The 21,297-nt window shown below is 37.9% G+C and overlaps 1 protein-coding gene across 1 annotated transcript; it reads right to left on the bottom strand.

Annotated features, from left to right (window-relative positions):
• Positions 1–12,057: 12,057 nt before the first annotated feature.
• On the bottom strand, positions 12,058–12,597 carry LOC131598767 (uncharacterized mitochondrial protein AtMg01250-like). The gene has a single exon (XM_058871341.1). The coding sequence runs from the start codon at positions 12,595–12,597 to the stop codon at positions 12,058–12,060; it is 540 nt and encodes a 179-aa protein (XP_058727324.1).
• Between the last annotated feature and the right edge of the window lie 8,700 nt (positions 12,598–21,297).

The raw sequence follows: 21,297 nt of genomic DNA, 5'->3' as shown, positions 1-21,297 counted from the left end.
TTCTACTTCTTAGGCTCAAAGGGGTTGACGAGGGATTAACATCCTTATATCTCCATTGTTTAGGAATTGAAACAATGCCTGTACATCGTCAGCATAGTCCGCTCAAAAGCATACTGTATGGGGTTGCGGTATCGTTTTCGTCATCCTCCCTCAAAAGGTATACAGCTTTAGCAAGAGTTGAGTATCATAAAACATATGCAAAGTAAGGATGCAGTTTAAAATGAGTGATAGCGAAATAAATTATTCAAGACAAACATATGCAATGCACTGATGATGATTATTAAGACAAATAATGTCTATCATAAGTCGAATGTTTAAACAAACAGAAAAGAAATACGCCAATGAAAGTAGGTCTAATGATCTAAAAGTTCGTCCGTCTAGACGTCAATCAGTCTTGTCATGACTAGGCATAGGAGCGGCGATCACCACAGGAGTTTTCAGGAGGGTTGAATTTGATTTCTCCGTTATCGATTAGATCTTGAATCTTATTCCTCATTGTCCAGCAATTATTTGTGTAATGTCCAGGAATGTTGGAGTGGTTCGTGCACCTCGCATTGAGTTTATAACCAGGAGTGGAGGTGTTAGAATTCTCAGGAGCATCCCTCAGAGTAATGTTTGAGCCGACGACACATAGATTTTGGTGAATTGACACTTAGGTGCATCTGGCTTACGTCGTTGTTGTGGAACTGGTGTAGAGATTCAGAGTATCCGGGGTTCGAGCTTCCAGAATGTATATGTGATTGGAATGTTTCAGAAGTATGGGGGTCAAGCTTCCAGAATGTTCATCTGATTGGAACTTTCAGAATGTCCGGGGTTCGAGCGTCCGGAATGTATATCTGATTGGAATGTTTCAGAAGTCTGGGGGTCAAGCTTCCAGAATGTTCATCTGATTAGGATTGATTTATTGATGGTATTTGTCTGACCAGTTGGTCGACCTGCAAGGAAAAGTTAGTTTTATGTGATGTTATGAATGCAAATGCGATCTTTTCAAGGATCTTTAGGAATTTAGTTAGCAACATTAGAAAATGGTTTGGTCGCGTCTTTGTCTGAAGAATTCTGACTTTTGTCTTTGAATGTCTTTCTTTGAGAATCAAGCTCACCATATCCAGTGGGTCATAGCCTCTGATTCAAGATACTTGTACTTTTGAATTTGAAAGCATATGGCTAGGGGAAAATAAATCCTCTTGCCCCTTGATAGGTACTGAGTCTCTGAATTGGAAGGTACGTGGCCAGAGGAAAATAAATCCTCTTGCCCCTAGATAAGAGTTCAGTCCTTGATAAGAGCACCTGAAATTGTGCGCCCTAAATTCCTAAGATCCTTGAAAGGGTTAGTTAAATCATGTTATGCTTATGATGTCATGATGTAATGCATTAAGTAAAGCATAAGGTCAAATTGTCCTACAAGGAAATCCTGCAAGGAAATAGAAAGTTAAAGCATAAGGTAGTGAGGACGAAATGTCCTACAAGCAAATCCTGCAAGGAAATAGAAAGGTTAGGTAACAAACAAGTCACACAAGAGTCCTTAAGTTTAAAGGTTTGCATGAAGTCTGACCAGGTAACTACCCTTCCCCAAAGGCACTTCTAAGGATGAGGATGATATCGGCAACGGGTTCTACCAAGTTACTCAGAATTGTCAGCCCCTCCAAAGCACCCTCGAACATGGTACATGCATACCACGCAATGATACTTTGAGAAAGAACCTATCTGAGTTGTAGTATCGGGTAGCGACTATGCCCTTAACATACATCAAGAGTAGTCCCCCCACTACGTTCCTAAAGGCCAAGATGGGTTAAAGGTGACTAAAGGTCCTTAAGCTCCGACTCACCTACAGATATCCACACGAACCTCTCTCATGCAAAAGAGGCATGCGAACACCCATAGAGGCCTAACTTAAGCGTGAACTCTCATATTGACCAATCCCAAGCATACACAAGGGAGGTCGCCATGACTATGCCACTCCTATCTTAAGGTGCACTCGAATCCGGGTATAGGATTCATCTTCCATTCAATACCCAAAACAACCTTGAAAAGTAAAGCAAGCAAAGCAAACATTTAGTGATCCTAAACTTTAAGGTAACCCCTCTTTTATTCGAAAGCATCCCCAGCAGAGTCGCCAGTTCTGTAATACGGTGAACTGACTTTTATAATCGAAAATGTCGCGGTTAAGCAAGAGTCGCCACCGACTTTTATTTTATCCAATTTATAGAAAGGCTAAAAGAACAGAAAAAGACCTTTTGAAAATATTTTGAGTTCGGGGGGTAAGTTATGCAAAGGGAAGGTGTAAGGCACCCTTTGCATCCATGGTTATCCATGGGCTCTTAATTGCTTAGCTCACTTTTGAATTGTTTGAAATGTTTGAAAAGGAGGTGTGAAAAGTAAAAACTTTGAAGAAGAACTTTAGCTTGTAAATAAGCGTAGTCTTTTGAAAAGTATTTGAAAATTAGTGGAAAAAGAGTTTGAATTTGATTTTGAATTTGAAATAGAGCAAGCAATTAATAGCAACTACCCTAAGTTTGAAAAATTGTTCTTTTAGTCTTTCGGGTGAAAGGGTCTATCCATACCATAAAGGGTAGGAAGTCTTTCAATTGGATGTTGAAGGGTCATCGGGAAATTATCATTCGCCACAAGACTGTCCCTTGCCATAAAGAAGGCAGGTAGTCTAAGGGAAGGACATAATAGTCATTTAAGGCATCATGCGAGGATACCTTAGCAATTAGGACGATCATCTCATAAGGCAACATCGAGGGAGTTTCAATAACTCTGAAGGCGACAGGCAACATTGCTTTAGGTATCCTCGGAATCGAGGGACTTTGACTATTAACACTTTTAGAGGCAACAGGCAACAACAAGGCAACAATATAAGGCAACAAGGCAACCAGAGGGATTACCCTAAAGGTGCGTGTGTGGCACAATCAGGTGGTTAATTCAGATATTTATCTTGTAATTAGTTATCTACTTCTGTTAAAGGCTTGCACTCCCTAAGATTACTAACCACGCAGTTAAAAATGAGCAGAAATTAAAGGCGGAAAGATAAATGTCCTATGCTATTACAATAAACACCTGCGGGGATGGGGGAAATTAAAAGACAGAAAGAATAAAGAATAAGAGGGATGAATAATTGTGTTGAGCTTTGATCTTCCTCGAACCCTTGATCAACTCTACAAATTAAGAGGAAAATAAATAAGGGTGAGTGTATTGACTATTCGAGGCAAACCCTATTTTGGGCAAAAGGCAAAAAGTAAAATAATATTTATATACAATAAAATAAGGATTGGGAACTTAGCTCTGATGGTGCGTAGTCGGAGGATCTTGGCTAACCCTGAAAAATAAAGAAGAGAAAGGTAGAAAACTTTTTGTGGCAAATACAAGGCATTTGTGATAAATAAAAGAGGAATTACGTAATTAAAAAAAAATAAAAAAAATAAATATAAAAAGGTAGAAGACTTAGCTTTTGGTCGGGCGAAGCGCGTGGCTGAAGGACTTGAAATAACCCTGAAAATTTGCACAAAAGAAAATAATTTTCAGTGTATGACTGATCTATAAACCTTAAAAGAAAACTTATTGTGACCCAAAAGGTTTATAAGGTTAAAAAAAAAAAATTGCGTTAGTGGACAACACCTACCCGATGATTCTAAGGTTTATAAATAAATCGAGGTTAACAAACTTAAAAAATTAATCGATTAGAAGCACATGCAAAAATAATAATTTTGATTGTTTAAAAGACAATTATTGATAAATTTGTAAAAAATCGGGTTTTCGATTAAAACGGATTATAAAATTATTATGTAATTTTATGTTATAAGTCTATATAAATAAAAAAAATGATAATAAATAAATGAATAAAAGGATGGAAAAAAGAATTGTACAATAAAAAAAAAATAGAAAATACTTAGCTCAGATTGGGTGTAGTACAGCTCTGAATGTCCATGGTAGGGTGTCATGTTCGTGGCCCTTGGATCCGTCTTTGCTGAAAATATGAGGGTGACGCTGGAAGGTGCATCGTGGTCTCACATGTATGCGTTGTATTGAATCTGCAACAAAGAAAGTTCAAGCAAAATACATAGCACGCCTAGGTTCGAACCCAGGACGTGCCAGTGACCAACCTTCTACCATTAACCAACTGCGCTGGGAATTTTTCTTGTTAGTAAGTCATCTTAAACAAAATAAATATAAAAGAATGACATAATGGCATAAGTCAAAGAAAGGAACGCGCGTGGGCCCCATTTGATTGAGTAGGCGAATCAGAATTGGAGAGAGGGGGGAGTTTGTTGACTGGCCACTAAAAGAGATCCACACGTGGTCAACGATTCAAAAATGTTGTTCATCATCTTCAACAAAAAGACAGCCATGAAATTGCTACCATGTCGCCACAAATTTAGCTACGAACTTTTGTAGCTATCTCCTGCAAAAATCAAACTCGAAACATTCGCGTTAGCTAAAGCAAGAAAGTGCCCAGATCGCACATACAACATGCTACGAACATGAGGGAGGCGTTGTTTTGATCTGAATCGTCCTACAATACGCAGACTGAAGGCTCTCTTTCTCCATGCCCTAGCCATGGCGTCCCACTGTTTCGACCTCCTTCTTCACGCACAATGATTCTATCCTTCCTCAAATTACTCCAGAAACTCAACAAAATCATTAGATTACATGAAAACATAGAGAAACACGATATATGAAAGCTTTAAATATGAACGAACATGGTGAGTATGATGCCCGTGTTCTGGACGTTACATAGCCTGTACGATGGTTGATTATGAGCTTATGTTCCCTCAAAAGCGATTTAGAAAGATTACTTGGGTCTGGAAAGAGCTGTAACCAAGAGCACGAATTCTACACCTTTCTTTGAATTCTTGTGACTTTCAAAACCCTAGCCCTTGGTCCAATTTTCGTCCTTTTTGAGTCTGAATGTTAGAGAATATATAGTGGGGAAATTAGGTTAAGAATTGTTCCAAGAATATATTGCATTGATGGAGAAAATATTTGATTGGAAATCAAATGCAATCCTTCAAAATTGGCCAATCTACTACCAATCAAATCTTGTGCGTTTTTTGCAGCTTTTGTGGACTTCCTTGGCCCTCAAGATACTTGAATCAACAAGCCCACACGCCCTTAAACTTTTCCTTGTATTTTATTTTATTTAAAAAATGAATTTTAATGATTTAATTCAAAAATAAATTAAATAAATAGAAGGAGGGCATGTAGTTGAGCTTAGAGGTCATGGATAATATTAGGAACAAATTTGGATCATAAGAACCTAAGCCCATTTGGAAGATTTTTGACTTTGACAAATATTTTCTTCATGCGCCTCTTCAAAAATGCTCAACTTGTGCAACTTATATTTTGCTCAATTTTCCATATTTTCTAGTGTTCTTAGACTTTTTAGAAAGCTCAAAGTGTCCTCTAAACACTCCTTTTTGTTTCATCTCAATTGAGTCTACCATGTTCATGTACCATTATTTGAGAAAAAATGACTTTTTGCGATCTTTTAGAAGGACCTGTAATGTTTTGGCTCATATCTCTCAAATGAAGCATTTTTGGACTTGGCTTGTGAGAGACAAAATTGTAGAGAATTCAATTTCCTTCAGATTGAGCTTTGGATGGAAAATTTCTGGTGTCCCATGTGAAAGTTATGGCTGGTCAAAGTTCAGTTGACTTTTCCTATGAAAACCCTAATTTAGAAACTTAGGTTTTTATGATTTTGGAGCTTTCCTTGATGAATCATGATCAATCCTTGATCAAATGATGAATGATACTTCAAAATGAGGGTGGTGACCAAAAATCAGAAGTTTTGACTGTGGTTTGACCGTAGTTTGACTATTAGGTCAACCAGACGATTATTGATCGTTTGAACTGTTGACTGAGCAATCTTATGAATCAGAGCTTGAAACTTGTCATGAGGATCCTTTGAAGCATGTGAGAGACCATGAAGTCCACTTGAGGTATCAGAATTTGATTTTACTTTGAGAAGATCAAAACCCTAGTTTGAGGGTTGTCGTTTAGGAGAGAGGCTGCATGCTTCCTTCTTGTATATCCTTGAGCATTTGAAAAGTCAAATGGACTGAAATATGATTAAATATGATGGGCAAATTTTGGGGTATGACACTTGACATCTTTATACTGAGAATTAAATTTTCTCAATATGTCTGGTAGTTATTTTCAAGAATAGAATGAAGGTCGCTTACTCAAACTTGGTACAATTATCAATTCGATGAGAGCATGGGACTCTTGTTCTATTGGAAAAGTCTTCCAAAGGACGATAAGCATTGGAGACACATTAACCGATATTATGTGGTTGATGTGTGTCTGAACTTTGGAATGTCATCCAAATCACCCAGGATGGACATTTCAGTTGAAGCAATGAGGAAATACTATTCTGGAATCAAAGAATTAAGGTTCCCTGGTATTTACGAGAAGCTTCTCTTTTTCTTGGGTTCATTTATGTGGTGTCCTTTCATAATGAATCAGTGGTAGTGCATGGAATAAAGTGGATCCTTGTGCTTTGAAGAAGCAGGCTTAGTCTGAACAGTCTTCTTGTGACGAGTAAAGACCAGTTAATGCCATGTTCATTGAAATATGCTTTAGATACCTATTAGAGGGAATCTCTTCTATAGGTGCGGAAAAATGGCATCCAAGCATCTCTTAGTCAGACAGGAGGTTTGTACATTGTGCATATGAGATATGGTCTTTGAAGGGTTGATCAACTACTGATGGTTGATTCTCTTACATCCCTTACAAGAGTGGTGAGTTACTATGGATGTTACCCCTAGAACCATAGTAAGAATGGACAATGTCGTATCAAATGTTGGAACATCATCTCAGTTTTTTTGTGATCAGCCAAGAAAATATAATGTTTTTTAGCAGAGTTTAAGGTCAAGCCACTGACCTAAACTGGAATGTTTTGGCTGCAGTGACTGGATATTAAGTAGAAAAAGTCATCAAGTACCACACTTGTGAAGAAAAAGACTGTTAGATAAATTGCCCTACTTAGTGTTACAAGGTAGTCTTATCTGACTGATAATAAGTACTTCGATGGGAGCTGAGTATTTATCTGGGGTTTTGCATGAGAACTGACTACAGATACTTTAATGGGAGCTAAGTGTTTGTCTGACGTATGTATGAAAATCTCTGAACACTATTTCAGAAAATGGTGGATAGTTTATTTCTCTCTATGGTATTTTGCTGTGTGGTTACTCTAAAAATGATATCTCTTGAGATCCTTTTGTGTAATTGGGGAGTCTGTTTGGACCTCTATAGAGATAAGTCCATTGGATGATGATTCCAGAACCAAAGCTGAGAAGTTCTATGGTAAAGGTGTTGATATCCCAAATGATGTTGTGAAATCCTTGTTGATAATAGTCTCTGGAAGAGACTTGGGACCATGAATCTTAATATTCAAACACCATGTTCAGAAGTAGTAGTCCTATATATGGGTTAGAATGAAAAGATTCTTATTTTAGAGTAGTATGCTCAGGCAAGGCATATCTACTATGATGCTTTGAAGACTTCACTAGTATCGGCAACTACTAGTGATTGTAAATAGCCGAAGGTTGAATTGATAAGCATATTATTTTGGGAGAGCCTGAATCTTAGTAAAGTTGTTAAGCACACTAAGGAATGGCTAGAGGTTGGTTTCAAACTATGTATGCATGATTTCTTGCATATTCTAAAGGTCATGATACATAGTGTGGATTTGAAAGGATATGAATCAGATGTGTTCTTGTTAGAGACTCTACTGAGGGAGTCGGTACAAAAGGTATGTGTAAAGATGATCTGTCACTATAAAAAGAATGAAGACTTTCATATGCCCTCTATTAATGATGAAGCTGTCATCTCCAGTTGGAGTATTGGTTACATGACAAGAGGAGTCATGTGGATATCTGTAAATTGGTGCTGCAATGGTACACATAGTGTCAAGCCATAGTACTGTTCAATCTTGTGAAGTTTCTTTGTGAAAATGATGTCAGTTGTGACATTATGAAGTTATGGTAATCTTAACAAGACATGATTGAATCTAATTATGGGAAGTTGGGTGAAAATCAAAAGTTCACATATCTCTTGGAAGCTTGATGGATGAGTCTGAGGGAATTTATTTCTCTCCACAGAATTCTGAAAGGACTCTCTAAGGAGTCACAATGTGACATCCTAAAATCTTAGTGTGTGTCACTAAGTCTAAGTGAAAGGAGAACACTTAGAATCCAGTATGAACAAGTGTATGATCTGGTGAAGCATCCCTGATTGGTGGGAGAAGATGTGTTGGTCATACTTTACAACAAGAAGACAATGTCTGACTGAATGTCTTGACATTCCTGATTTGGCCCGAAGAAGAGCAAATAACTGTCTATTGGTCTTATCCAAAAGAACACGTGGAAGCAAGTCCATAGGAGAAAAGCATGTAGAAAACATCTATCAAATTCTAGAGAGAAATCCGTAGCAAGAAGTTAGTCTTATATTAGTATAAATAAGAGTTCTAGCGTTAGGATTCAGGGTGTCAAATTCATTAAAAAAAACTCAGTCAAAGTACTCGAGCGATAAAGTGAGAAACGAGTTACTTGAGCGAAATGTATGATTCTGAACACCACTCTCTTTACACTTAAGCAACATCCTTTTATTTTATCTTTTATTTTTACAACAAATTTCTTTTCCTTCTTTGCATTACTTTAACCAAGACTTCAATTACGTCAAAATCCCTTATTTTATGCAACTTTACATTTTATGATTCCACATGAATTAGACTAGATTTATATTTCACACTAAACATTCAAGTAAAATTACAAGAATTTATACACATATTTCCTAGGTTTAACTAGTTGATCCTGCAAGTAAACCTTTTAAAGACTAGCGCTTGTTTACCAAAATTCTCAATAAACAAATTGACACGCCCAATGGGACCCTTTTATGCTAAACTATGAAATTTTAAATGTTCATCATTGTGTGTTCCTTTGTGAATTGTTCTCCATGCATAAAATGTTTTTGATATTTATATATGCATGCATTTAAGAAATGGAAAATCTTTACCTAAAATGACACGGCCAAATATGGACAACCCTACTTCTAACACGCGGAACAATCCTTAAAATGCAGTTGAACCACCAGTCGCATCGTCGACTGAAATGGGATTGTTCCATCCCCTGTTCGAACAACTTCACCTACAGTTTTGACGACAACAAAATCGTCAACTCCACAACAAGGAGTGATTCCTCTACAATAACTATGAAATATCCTTTTCAACCTTGTGGTTACGGGACCTATTTTGAGCAAACCGATACCATCACTTCCCCTTAGTTTTTTTGATGCCAACGGGTAGCAGAGAATACCCATATGGCATGCCATTTTCGATGATGGAGGGTCTCAAAACCAATGCATCAACATATGCAGACAACATAGTGGTTACCTTGCCACCGTTCAATACCCATCATGCCTCTGCTTCGACGATAAACAATGTAGGTCGAACGGTGCAACCGTCTGGAGGAATAAGTTATATATCTCACACGATACCACCGTTGAAAACAATATCCATGATGGCTATGATGCAATAACTGGATGAAAGTAACAACAAAATGGTGAATATGTTAACTAGACAAATGGGTACTATTTTCAATCCTCTGATCAAGAATACTAACCAAAGAGTGAGGTTATTCTCCAGCGGCCAAGATTGTTCCATAAATGCGTGAGCTTGTGTTTCAGAACCATTACCATCATCGAAGTTGCGCCTTTGGGCCAAATAACTCATTCGTGCAAGTTGTACTTGCAAGCCTCTATCCCTGCTAGATATTCCTCCTCCAAAATAAAAATCATAAGGAGATCCCCTTTGAAGCAAGGTTGAGGCAACTGGGAAGTTGGGATCTGACACCCATTAGAGTTTTCATTGGGAGTTTGAACAAACGATTTAAGTTTTTAGACTTGAGGATTGATGACCGGAAAAAGAGGTTTTATGGGATGGGCAAGTGTATTAGAAGTTTTTGGAAACAAGTGGTGGATTTTCATGGACAAATCTATTGAATCGAAGAAGAAGAAAGGCGAAAGAGTCGTTAGATGTTTCACCATTGTTCATCTTCATTTCATAATTCAAAAGAAATATAATGTTGACAGTGGGATTTGAGCCCTCACCTTTAGGTATTTGATAACAAAAAATTGTTAAAAAAATTATAATTATGTATAAATTATAATTAAAAAATTGTTAACAAAATTTTAAAATCATATTGAAATGAGTGTGGCAATTTAGAAACAATTTTTTTAAAAAAATATTACTTATACAAGAAAATTGGAAAATAGTGATAGGACCATAAACGTCCATAACATTATGAAAATTTTGTGCATTAGTAAGTAACATAATCACTATAATGTAAATTTGTCACAATTAAGAATTTAAGATTTATTTTTAATTTAGAAAGAGATCATTTTAATGAACCCCTCTTGTGAATTTAATTAATCTCATTTAGTTAGTATGCTATTTTTTTTGTGTAAGAAAAATATATTAGATGGAGAACTAAGGGTTCTCAAAATCCGTTACACAAGATAACGAGATAAACTCGACAAAAAGACATTACAAACCAATTGACCCTATGATAGAAAATACAACGGCTCCTTACAAAAATCATAGAAGTTGCAATTGGGATAAGTAATCTCCCCCATGAAAGACCATCTCCATACCAACGCCTTAATGGTCAAAACCGTATTAAGAACGCTCCAAGAGTCTTTCCGAAAAATAATACCTTCTAACTAACCAAATGCTCCATGTAATAGCCATCCAAATGCAACTTAGTCTCCCCTCCTTCATTTTTATGTTTTTACAATAGTTGTAATACAACATGAAACTCCCCTTAGGTTCTTCCTCCGTTACATTCAATATACCAATTCACTCCGCTATATCCCTCCAAATTAACTTTACAATAGAACACTTGAAAAAAATATGTTCCATTGTTTCAAGAGCCAAATCGCAAAAAACACAATTTACCGAATCATCCAAAAAAATTTATACCTCTAATATTCAATAAGTCATTTGTTGGTAACCTGTTAATCATGAGCCTCCATCCAAAAGCTTTTGTCTTAAACGGGACATCCATCCTCCAAACAAGATTTAAAGCTTCATCGTGCAAATTATGAGGACCAAAAGGACAGAAAAACCAACATAATAATTATAACGGGATTTAACAGAAAACACGTCATTGGTACCTATCTCCCAAGCAACCGTATCGCGACCGCTTTGGCTGCACCTGGCCGCAGCGATCACCGTTTGCAGCTGCGAAAAAATTGCTGGTTGGGCAGCACTGTTAGCAGCAGTGTTAGAGATGCCGAAACTCCCCCATTTCCATAGGCCATCCATCCTACCCCCATGCTAGCTACAAAGACATTCTTTAACAGAGACGCCGCAAAGAGCGAAGGAAATGTAGCTTTTAACAAAGAATCAAGAAGCCACTTAGCATGCCAAAAATATGTAGTGTAACCTTTTTCAACCTTGAAGTTACAATTGTTGACAATGGCGTCCTTGTAGGGATTCTTCCCTAAAGATAAAATATCCTTCCACCAATAAGATTGAGAAGAGCAAAGAGGAATAAAATCTTCACCGTTGGTCACTTGCAAACAAATATCATCGTACCTAGAACATAAATGATTGTACCAAATGGAATCCGATCCTTGAAGAATACTCCACCTCCATTTGTCGAGGAAAGCGACATTAAAATCATCAATCTTCTTCACACCTAACCCTCCCTTTTCAACCGATAAGCAAACTTCATTCCACCCCACCCAATGTATCTTTCTACTATCATCCAAACCTCCCCACAAAAATCTACTTTGGAGCTTAGTAAACTCTTTGACTATCTTCACAGGCATCCTAAAGAATGACATCGTGAAAATAGAAAGCGAGCATAAAATAGACTTTAAGAGAGTGATTCTCCCTCCGAAATTGAGATAACGATTTTTCCAACTCATAAGACGCTTCTTGAATTTCTCCAAAAGCGGGTTCCAAGTTGAAATCCTCATAGGATTTGATCCAACAAGAATACCAAGGAAAGTGAAAACTTTTCCTTCCACCTTACAAGACAAAAGAGATGATCATGCTTCTAGCAAATTGTTGGTAACATTGATTTCTATCAATTTACTTTTGTGGTAATTGATACCGAGACCGGAAACCATTTCAAACGCCTTCAAAATTGTCTTGATGGCCCAAACTTTCTTCCAATTACCTTCACCAATCATTAAAGTATCGTCTGCGAATTGTAAAATGTCCATCTCACACTTACCATTAATGAGGAAACCTTCATATTCCCCAATGACGATTGCTTTCTTCACTAAAGCCGTGAGGTCTTCCGCCACTATGACAAAAAGGAACGGAGAGAGAGGATCTCCTTTCCGCAAACCACACTCCACCTTAAATTCCTTGGTCGGACTCCCATTTACAAGAATCGGCATTTTGCTTTGAAAAACCATTAATTCCATCCATCCCATCCAAACCTCCCCAAAACCCATTTCCTTCAACAAGAACCTAAGAAAATTCCAATTCACCTTATCGTAGGCCTTCTCAAAATCAACATTAAAAAGAAAGCAACTTCTCCTTTCCTTATAAGCATAGTCAACCACTTCATTTGCGATCATAACTCCATCAAGGAGATGCCTCCCCGGGACAAACGCACTTTGTGTTAGAACAAGATTTGTTCTGATCAATTATCTTAGTTTTGATGATAACAATAATATGAATTTTGCTTAAGATAATATGGTACTCTAATCCATTGCAATTTCCTTTTCAGGGAATATATAAAGAGTACGCATAATTCAGCGCTCAGAAGCTTTGTCTCAAAGGGTTCAGCATGCAACATCAGAACATGGTCTGGCAAGACATCAGAAGATGGTCGAAGCAGAATCAGAACATGGGTCTATGGAAGCATCAGAAGAACATGAGATCAGAAGCACTGAAGCTCAGAAGATGGTATCACGCAACAGAAGCACTTCAAGGTCAGAAGATCAGAAGATGCTATGCACCAAGCTGTTTGACTCTGATGATATTCAAACGTTGTATTCACAAACATCAGATCAGAAGGAAGTACAAGTGGCAAGCTACGCTGACTGACAAAAGGAACGTTAAAAGCTACTAAAGGCTACGTCAGTAGACACAGCGTGAACAAGGCTCGAGGTAGTTGACAAAAGCGTATAACATTAAATGCGATGCTGTACGGAACACGCAAAGCATTAAATGCTTTCAACGGTCATCTTCTCCAACGCCTATAAATATGAAGTTCTGATGAGAAGCAAGGTTAACGACTCTGAACGAAAACAACTCATATCAACTTGCTGAAACTCTGTTCAAATCAAAACTCAGAATCTTCATCTTCATCAAAGCTCACTACATTGCTGTTGTAATATTTTAGTGAGATTAAGCTTAAACGATTAAGAGAAATATCACAGTTGTGATTATCGCTTTTAAGAAGCATTTGTAATACTCTTAGAATTACATTAAGTTGTAAAGGAACTAGAGTGATCGTGTGGATCAGAATACTCTAGGAAAAGTCTTAGGAGTGAACTAAGCAGTTGTAACTAGAGTGATCGTGTGGATCAGTATACTCTAGAAAAGTCTTAGAGGGTATCTAAGCAGTGTTCCTGGAGTGATCAGTGTGTGATCAGAAGACTCTGGAAGACTTAGTTGCTGACTAAGTGGAAAACCATTGTAATCCGTGCGATTAGTGGATTAAATCCTCAGTTGAGGTAAATCATCTCTGCGGGGGTGGACTGGAGTAGTTTAGTTAACAACGAACCAGGATAAAAATAACTGTGCATTTATTTTTATCTGTCAAGTTTTTAAAGCTACACTTATTCAAACCCCCCCTTTCTAAGTGTTTTTCTATCCTTCAATTGGCATCAGAGCGCCGGTTCTAAGGTGCAAGCACTTAACCGTGTTTAGAAAAGATTCAGGAAGAGAAAAACGCTTCAGTAAAAGATGGTTGATGAAAGTGAAAAGTCTACACCTACACCTGCATCTACATCTGGCTCTGCTGAGCAATACAACGGTAACAATGGTTATACTAGACCGCCGGTATTTGATGGTGAAAACTTTGAATACTGGAAAGATAAACTGGAAAGTTACTTTCTTGGTCTAGATGGTGATCTATGGGATCTTCTGATGGATGGTTACAAACATCCAGTAAATGCCAGTGACGTAAAGCTGTCAAGGCAAGAAATGAATGATGATCAGAAGAAGCTTTTCAGGAATCATCATAAATGCAGAACTGTTTTGCTGAATGCTATCTCTCATGCTGAGTATGAGAAGATATCTAACAGGGAAACGGCCTATGACATATATGAGTCCTTGAAAATGACTCATGAAGGAAATGCTCAAGTCAAGGAGACTAAAGCTCTAGCTTTAATCCAGAAGTATGAAGCCTTCAAGATGGAGGATGATGAAGACATTGAAAAGATGTTCTCAAGATTTCAAACTCTTACTGCTGGATTGAGAGTTCTTGACAAGGGATACACCAAAGCTGATCACGTGAAGAAGATTATCAGAAGCTTACCCAGAAGATGGGGTCCTATGGTGACTGCAATCAAGATTGCAAAGAATCTGAATGAAGTTTCTCTGGAAGAGCTTATCAGTGCCTTGAGGAGTCATGAAATAGAGCTGGACGCAAATGAGCCTCAAAAGAAAGGTAAGTCTATTGCATTAAAATCAAATATCAAGAAATGCACTAACGCTTTTCAGGCTAGAGAAGAAGATCCTGAAGAATCAGAATCTGAAGAAGAAGATGAACTGTCTTTGATCTCCAGAAGGCTAAATCAACTCTGGAAGACCAAGCAAAGGAAGTTCAGAGGCTTCAGAAGTTCAAAGAAATTTGAACGTGGAGAATCTTCTGATGACAGAAGATTTGACAAGAAGAAGGTCATGTGCTATGAATGCAATGAGCCTGGACACTACAAGAATGAATGTCCAAATCTTCAGAAGGAAAATCCCAAGAAGAAGTTTCATAAGAAGAAAGGTCTTATGGCAACCTGGGATGAGTCAGAAGATGATTCAGACTCTGAAGATGAGTAGGCCAACTGTGCGCTGATGGCGACAGAAGATGACGGATCAGAATCTACATCAGAATCAGATTCTGAAGAGGTATTTTCTGAACTTACTAGAGATGAGTTAGTTTCCGGTCTAACTGAACTTCTGGAACTCAAGTCTCAGATTAGTCTCAAATACAAAAAGCTGAAAAAGCTATTTGAATTTGAAACAAAGAAGCTTGAGTTGGAAAATTCTGAATTAAAAGAAAAACTTTTAAAATTATCCAATAATGTTGGATCTCCTTCTGATTCAGAAAAATCCACTCCTAGTCTAAACCATATTCTGAAAGAATATGATTTAAGTTTCAGGAAGTTCTTATCTAGAAGTATTGGCAGAAGTCAGCTAGCTTCTATGATATATGCTGTGTCTGGAAACAAAAGAGTTGGCATTGGTTTTGAGGGTGAAACCCCATACAAACTTGAACCTGTCGATGAAATGAAACTCACATACAAGCCATTGTATGATCAGTTCAAGCATGGCCACTCCCATGATATTAGGCACACTTCACATGCTCAAAGTTTTCACATAACACACACCAAAAAGCATGTGACACAACCTAGGAAATATCATGAAACTCACATTAAGAATTATCATGCTGTTCCTCCTATTGCTTACAATGTTAAACCCAAGTTCAATCAGAACTTGAGGAGAACTAACAAGAAAGGACCCAAGAAAATGTGGGTACCAAAGAAAAAGACTATTTCTTTTGCAGATTCTCTTGGCGACAAGGAAGATAAAAATCAACATGACATGTCACCTGGACTCAAGTTGGTCTCAACACTTGAAGGGAAGAAAGATTGTCTTCCAAGTTCTGGGTACATGCTGTGGTTGCTCCAAAATCTATAATTTCTTTCGTTCATGGAAAGTTTGTCGTTATTACTGAAAACATCCTAAGAATGATGTTTGACCTGAAAAACCCTGAAGGGGTTTTTGAGTTGGATCAAAGGGCAGATATGGGAGATGTTCTATCCACTCTTTATCCAAATGTCAAGAAAACAAAATATGTCAAGGAATTGAGAGATGTCTACAGAATCTGGACAAAGATCCTTCTTGGGTGTTTCTACCATAGGAAATCAACACATGCCTCGGATTTCATCAGTAATGATCAAAGGTATATTCTTTATTGCATTGCCACTCAGAAGAAGGTTGATGCGATTTACATTATCTTCAACCATATGTGGAAAGCAGTAAAGGATTCCAGAAACGCTTTCAGAAAAGAAAATGGTGGAACAATCATTCCTTTTGGTAGAATTATTACAAACCTTCTGGTGCATTCCAAGATTGTTGAGAGTCTGGAGTCTGAAGGTATCATCAAAGATCTTGCTGTCGCCTCTGGAGCATGTCTGAATGCGTTTTCTCTAAAGAAGATGAAAATAATTGACACTATCCTCAAAGTTCCTAAACCTCTAGCTGGAACAAGAATCAGAAGAAAACCAGTACTAGCTGACTTTGAAACCTTCTTCAATAGTGAGGTACCTGAAGTCAGAACTAAGTATCTGAAGTCACAAAAAGAGGATAAGAGTCTTAAAGATCAAGACAAAGGTGCTCCTATTAAAGTGAATCGTAAGAAGGAAGAAAGGACCAAAAGAAAGTTTGATCATCCTGCTGCTACCACCAATAAAGAAGTGATCCCAGAAGAAGTCATTGCAAAGGTTGCTAAGGCTGTCTCTGCTGATTTTGAGAAGAAAAAGAAGGAAGCTGAGAAAAAGAAGAAGAAGTCAAATAACAATGCTGAAGTTGTTGAAGTTGTTGAGAAGAAGAAAATCAGAAAAAGGAAGATGATTATTCAAAGCTCAGATGAAGAAAATGCTGCTCAAAAGGCTGAGAATCAACCAGAAGTTCTGGCTTATGTCAGAAGGAAAGAAATCGCTAGCGGCAAAGCAAAGGTTATTGAAGAACCGAAGAGTAAGAAGCAGAAAAAGACTGAGGATGTGGCCAAAGCTTTTCTGAGAGGTTCCAAAGGTATATGCATTTCTGAACCTAATTCTGTTCCTGCTGTTTGTTCAGAAGCTGCACCAATAGAGATTGTCCCTACACCTGAACCAGAAAAAGCCACATCAGAATCACCTGTTTTTGTCCATGTTCTTACACCTCCATCTTCTCCTTTAACCATTCCTTCCTCTCCACCTACCATAAATCCTGTTCTGGATATACCACCCCTTCAAACTCTCTTTCCATCTCAACCTTATCTCAATGCCACTCTTGAACATACTCCCTCCACCTCTCAAAACAATCCTTGTGATTCTCCTTTTCCAACCTCTGCATCACATGAGCAGCTGCTCCGTGATTGCAACTACACTCCCAAGCCTCGTCCTGAAGCTGAAGTGGTAGTGTTAGATTCTGATACTGAAGCAGAATCTTCTTATAGGTTGGATAGAGAACCTCATCCGTACTTCACTTCCAACCCTGCCTTTTCAAAAACCCAAATAAAATCCCGTCCCGTATATCCTATTGGTGTAGTTTTTGAAAACATAAAGAGGAATCTCAGAAGTACCTTTGATACTCTCAGAATTGCTGAAAGTTCTGGATTGAACGATGTTGCTATGCGGAACTTCTGGAGGATCTTTCGCAGAAAATCAGATGCTCTGTTTTTAGAACTTCAGGAAGCCTGTGTAGCTGCTGCCCCACGGCCTCGTGGAATTCTGAGGAATTACGAAGACTTCTGGTTTGCTCGTCTCAAAGGAAGATATCTTTTAGAAGAAAAGCCCTTCTTGGATGAGATGGAACAATTAAGACTCGCTGCTGCATTGGAAGCCAATCCCTGCAGGGAGATTGTGGTCTGGATTCCTCAATATCCTGTTCTGCTAGGAGACTTCAAGACTCTCTTTGACTATCTGAGGGAAAACCCGTCTGAGAAAGACCCAACCTTGGTCATTCCAGAAGTTGTTGACCCACCAGTAGTTGAAGGTCCTTCTGCTCCAAGGAATCTAGCTGCCATTCTTCAGGCACTTGAGAATGGAGACTCGGAAATTCCTGCTGCAGAATATGGAGATGCTTCTATGCAAGAAGCAGATGTTGAAGATCATGTTGCTAAAACTGTTCCTGTTGAGGAAATCCCTGCAAATGATCTATCCATGGAAGCTACAGATCAAGTTGCTATTCCTGTAGTTGAAAGCGTTGAAACTTCTTCTGGTGAACCTTCTCGTCTTGCAAGGACCCTGGAAGAAATTCAGAGGAGACAGGATGAGCAAAGCTCACTCAATGCTGAGTATAGCGCTTTCATGGTGAGGCAAGAAGGACACAACAATATGGTTCAAGAGATGCTGACCAAGATCTTGTCAAGACTAGGGCCATCTTAGATTGAGTCTGTGTTGTTTCTTTCTTCTCGTTGCATCAGTCTTTGTGCATCTAATCTTTCTTATCTTCATGTACTTCTGTACCTGCTGTTTGAACCTTCAATGAAATCACCTTCTCTCTCCGTGTGTTTCGTTTTATTTGTCGTTTTTATTCATCTGAATCTTTTGAAATATTCTTTTTGATGTTATGACAAAAAGGGGGAGAAGATAAATGATAAATGATTTGATTAATCTATCAGTTGCTGGGTAAAGCTCCCACACATTTACTAACAAGAACTGCAAGTTCTATATGGTTTAAGTGTTTTGCAGGTATAAAGAAGTGAAGAGAATCTTCAAAGCAAACACAAGAAGCAAAACCATGGAAACTGAAGCAAGCTGAGTGCTATCAAGCTTCGGAAATCAGAAGCAAGAAAGAAGAATGAATCAGAAGCACTGATAATAGAATTTGATCCATATTTGTCTATTTGATTTGACAAAATTCTATTTGCTCTGATATATTATTTGCTCTGATACATTATTTTAGCCTATATGGCTCTGATACATATAATGTTATAGCTCTGATACATATAATGTGTTAGAATATACATTTTATGTTCTGACTCGTTCATGCTGACTTTTGTCGTTTAGTTTTTTGTTCTGTAACATTTCAGGATGTAGAGATGCTCAGATGATGCTCTGGTACATTCAACAATGTTCTGATACAAATCTAGCATGAAGTGATGTTGGTAGAAATTCAAAGTTCTGAAGCTATCCGAGGGAAGCAGAAATCAGAAGCTGCGAATGTTCTAAAGATCCAGAAAACTCAAGTTCTGAAGCTGTCCTAAATGGAAGCAGAAATCAGAAGCTGTGAATGTTCAGAAGATCAAAGAAATTCAAGTTCTGAAGCTGTCCTAGATGGAAGCAGAAGTCAGAAGCTGTGAATGTTCAGAAGATCAAAGAAATTCAAGTTCTGAAGCTGTCCTAGATGGAAGCAGGAATCAGAAGCAGTGAGTGTTCTAGGGATCTAAGGAAATTCTAGTTCTGAAGCTGTCCAATGGAAGCAGAAGTCAGAAGCTATGAATTCTCTGAAGAAAGAAGCTTATATGATCGTCTCTACCGAAATAATCAGGGAAGTCTTTTATTAAAGTTCTTCGAGTATTTATTTCAGGGGGAGATTATTTATCTCAGGGGGAGATTGTTAATCTCAGGGGGAGACATATTCATATGCTTATGCTATAGCTGTGTAATTTGTCTTTTGCCGTCTATTCTTTCTGATCGCAAATTCATATCATTTATATATGTTTTTGTCATCATCAAAAAGGGGGAGATTGTTAGAACAAGATTTGTTCTGATCAATTATCTTAGTTTTGATGATAACAATAATATGAATTTTGCTTAAGATAATATGGTACTCTAATCCATTGCAATTTCCTTTTCAGGGAATATATAAAGAGTACGCATAATTCAGCGCTCAGAAGCTTTGTCTCAAAGGGTTCAGCATGCAACATCAGAACATGGTCTGGCAAGACATCAGAAGATGGTCGAAGCAGAATCAGAACATGGGTCTATGGAAGCATCAGAAGAACATGAGATCAGAAGCACTGAAGCTCAGAAGATGGTATCACGCAACAGAAGCACTTCAAGGTCAGAAGATCAGAAGATGCTATGCACCAAGCTGTTTGACTCTGATGATATTCAAACGTTGTATTCACAAACATCAGATCAGAAGGAAGTACAAGTGGCAAGCTACGCTGACTGACAAAAGGAACGTTAAAAGCTACTAAAGGCTACGTCAGTAGACACAGCGTGAACAAGGCTCGAGGTAGTTGACAAAAGCGTATAACATTAAATGCGATGCTGTACGGAACACGCAAAGCATTAAATGCTTTCAACGGTCATCTTCTCCAACGCCTATAAATATGAAGTTCTGATGAGAAGCAAGGTTAACGACTCTGAACGAAAACAACTCATATCAACTTGCTGAAACTCTGTTCAAATCAAAACTCAGAATCTTCATCTTCATCAAAGCTCACTACATTGCTGTTGTAATATTTTAGTGAGATTAAGCTTAAACGATTAAGAGAAATATCACAGTTGTGATTATCGCTTTTAAGAAGCATTTGTAATATTCTTAGAATTACATTAAGTTGTAAAGGAACTAGAGTGATCGTGTGGATCAGAATACTCTAGGAAAAGTCTTAGGAGTGAACTAAGCAGTTGTAACTAGAGTGATCGTGTGGATCAGTATACTCTAGAAAAGTCTTAGAGGGTATCTAAGCAGTGTTCCTGGAGTGATCAGTGTGTGATCAGAAGACTCTGGAAGACTTAGTTGCTGACTAAGTGGAAAACCATTGTAATCCGTGCGATTAGTGGATTAAATCCTCAGTTGAGGTAAATCATCTCTGCGGGGGTGGACTGGAGTAGTTTAGTTAACAACGAACCAGGATAAAAATAATTGTGCATTTATTTTTATCTGTCAAGTTTTTAAAGCTACACTTATTCAAACCCCCCCTTTCTAAGTGTTTTTCTATCCTTCACTTTGATTAGAAGAAATGATAGAATTCAAAACACACTTCAACCTTCCCGCCAATAGCTTTGATATAACTTTGTACATACATCCGATTAGGCAAATGGGTCTATAATCGTCCAATCCAAGCGGACTATAAGATTTAGGAATCAATGTAAAAAAAGAGGAAATCACCGCCTTAGATAAGACACCCCAGGGATGAAAGCCTTTGAAGAAACTAATGAAATCCTCTTTAATTATGGGCTAACATTTCTTGATGAATAAAAAAGAAAACTCGTTCGGACCCGGGCTTTTAGAGCCTCCGCAACCCCATATTGCCTCCTTGATCTCACTTTCCTCAAATGGCGCTTCAAGAAAAGATCTCTCCTCCATGCTAATCCTTTTGAAAGGAATACCTTCTAAAAAAGGCCTATTCCAATCTGGCTCCTTAAATTTGCTCGCAAAGTGAGAAAACACTT

Source organism: Vicia villosa, linkage group LG1, assembly GCF_029867415.1.
Source record: "Vicia villosa cultivar HV-30 ecotype Madison, WI linkage group LG1, Vvil1.0, whole genome shotgun sequence".
Classification (NCBI taxonomy): Eukaryota; Viridiplantae; Streptophyta; class Magnoliopsida; order Fabales; family Fabaceae; genus Vicia; species Vicia villosa.
The sequence above is the reverse complement of the archived record's forward strand: the minus strand, read 5'-3'. Positions and strand labels throughout refer to the sequence as shown.

Bases quoted from the DNA above. Each gene is read 5' to 3' on its own strand.
- LOC131598767 (XM_058871341.1), bottom strand. From the start codon at position 12,597: ATGATCGCAAATGAAGTGGTTGACTATGCTTATAAGGAAAGGAGAAGT.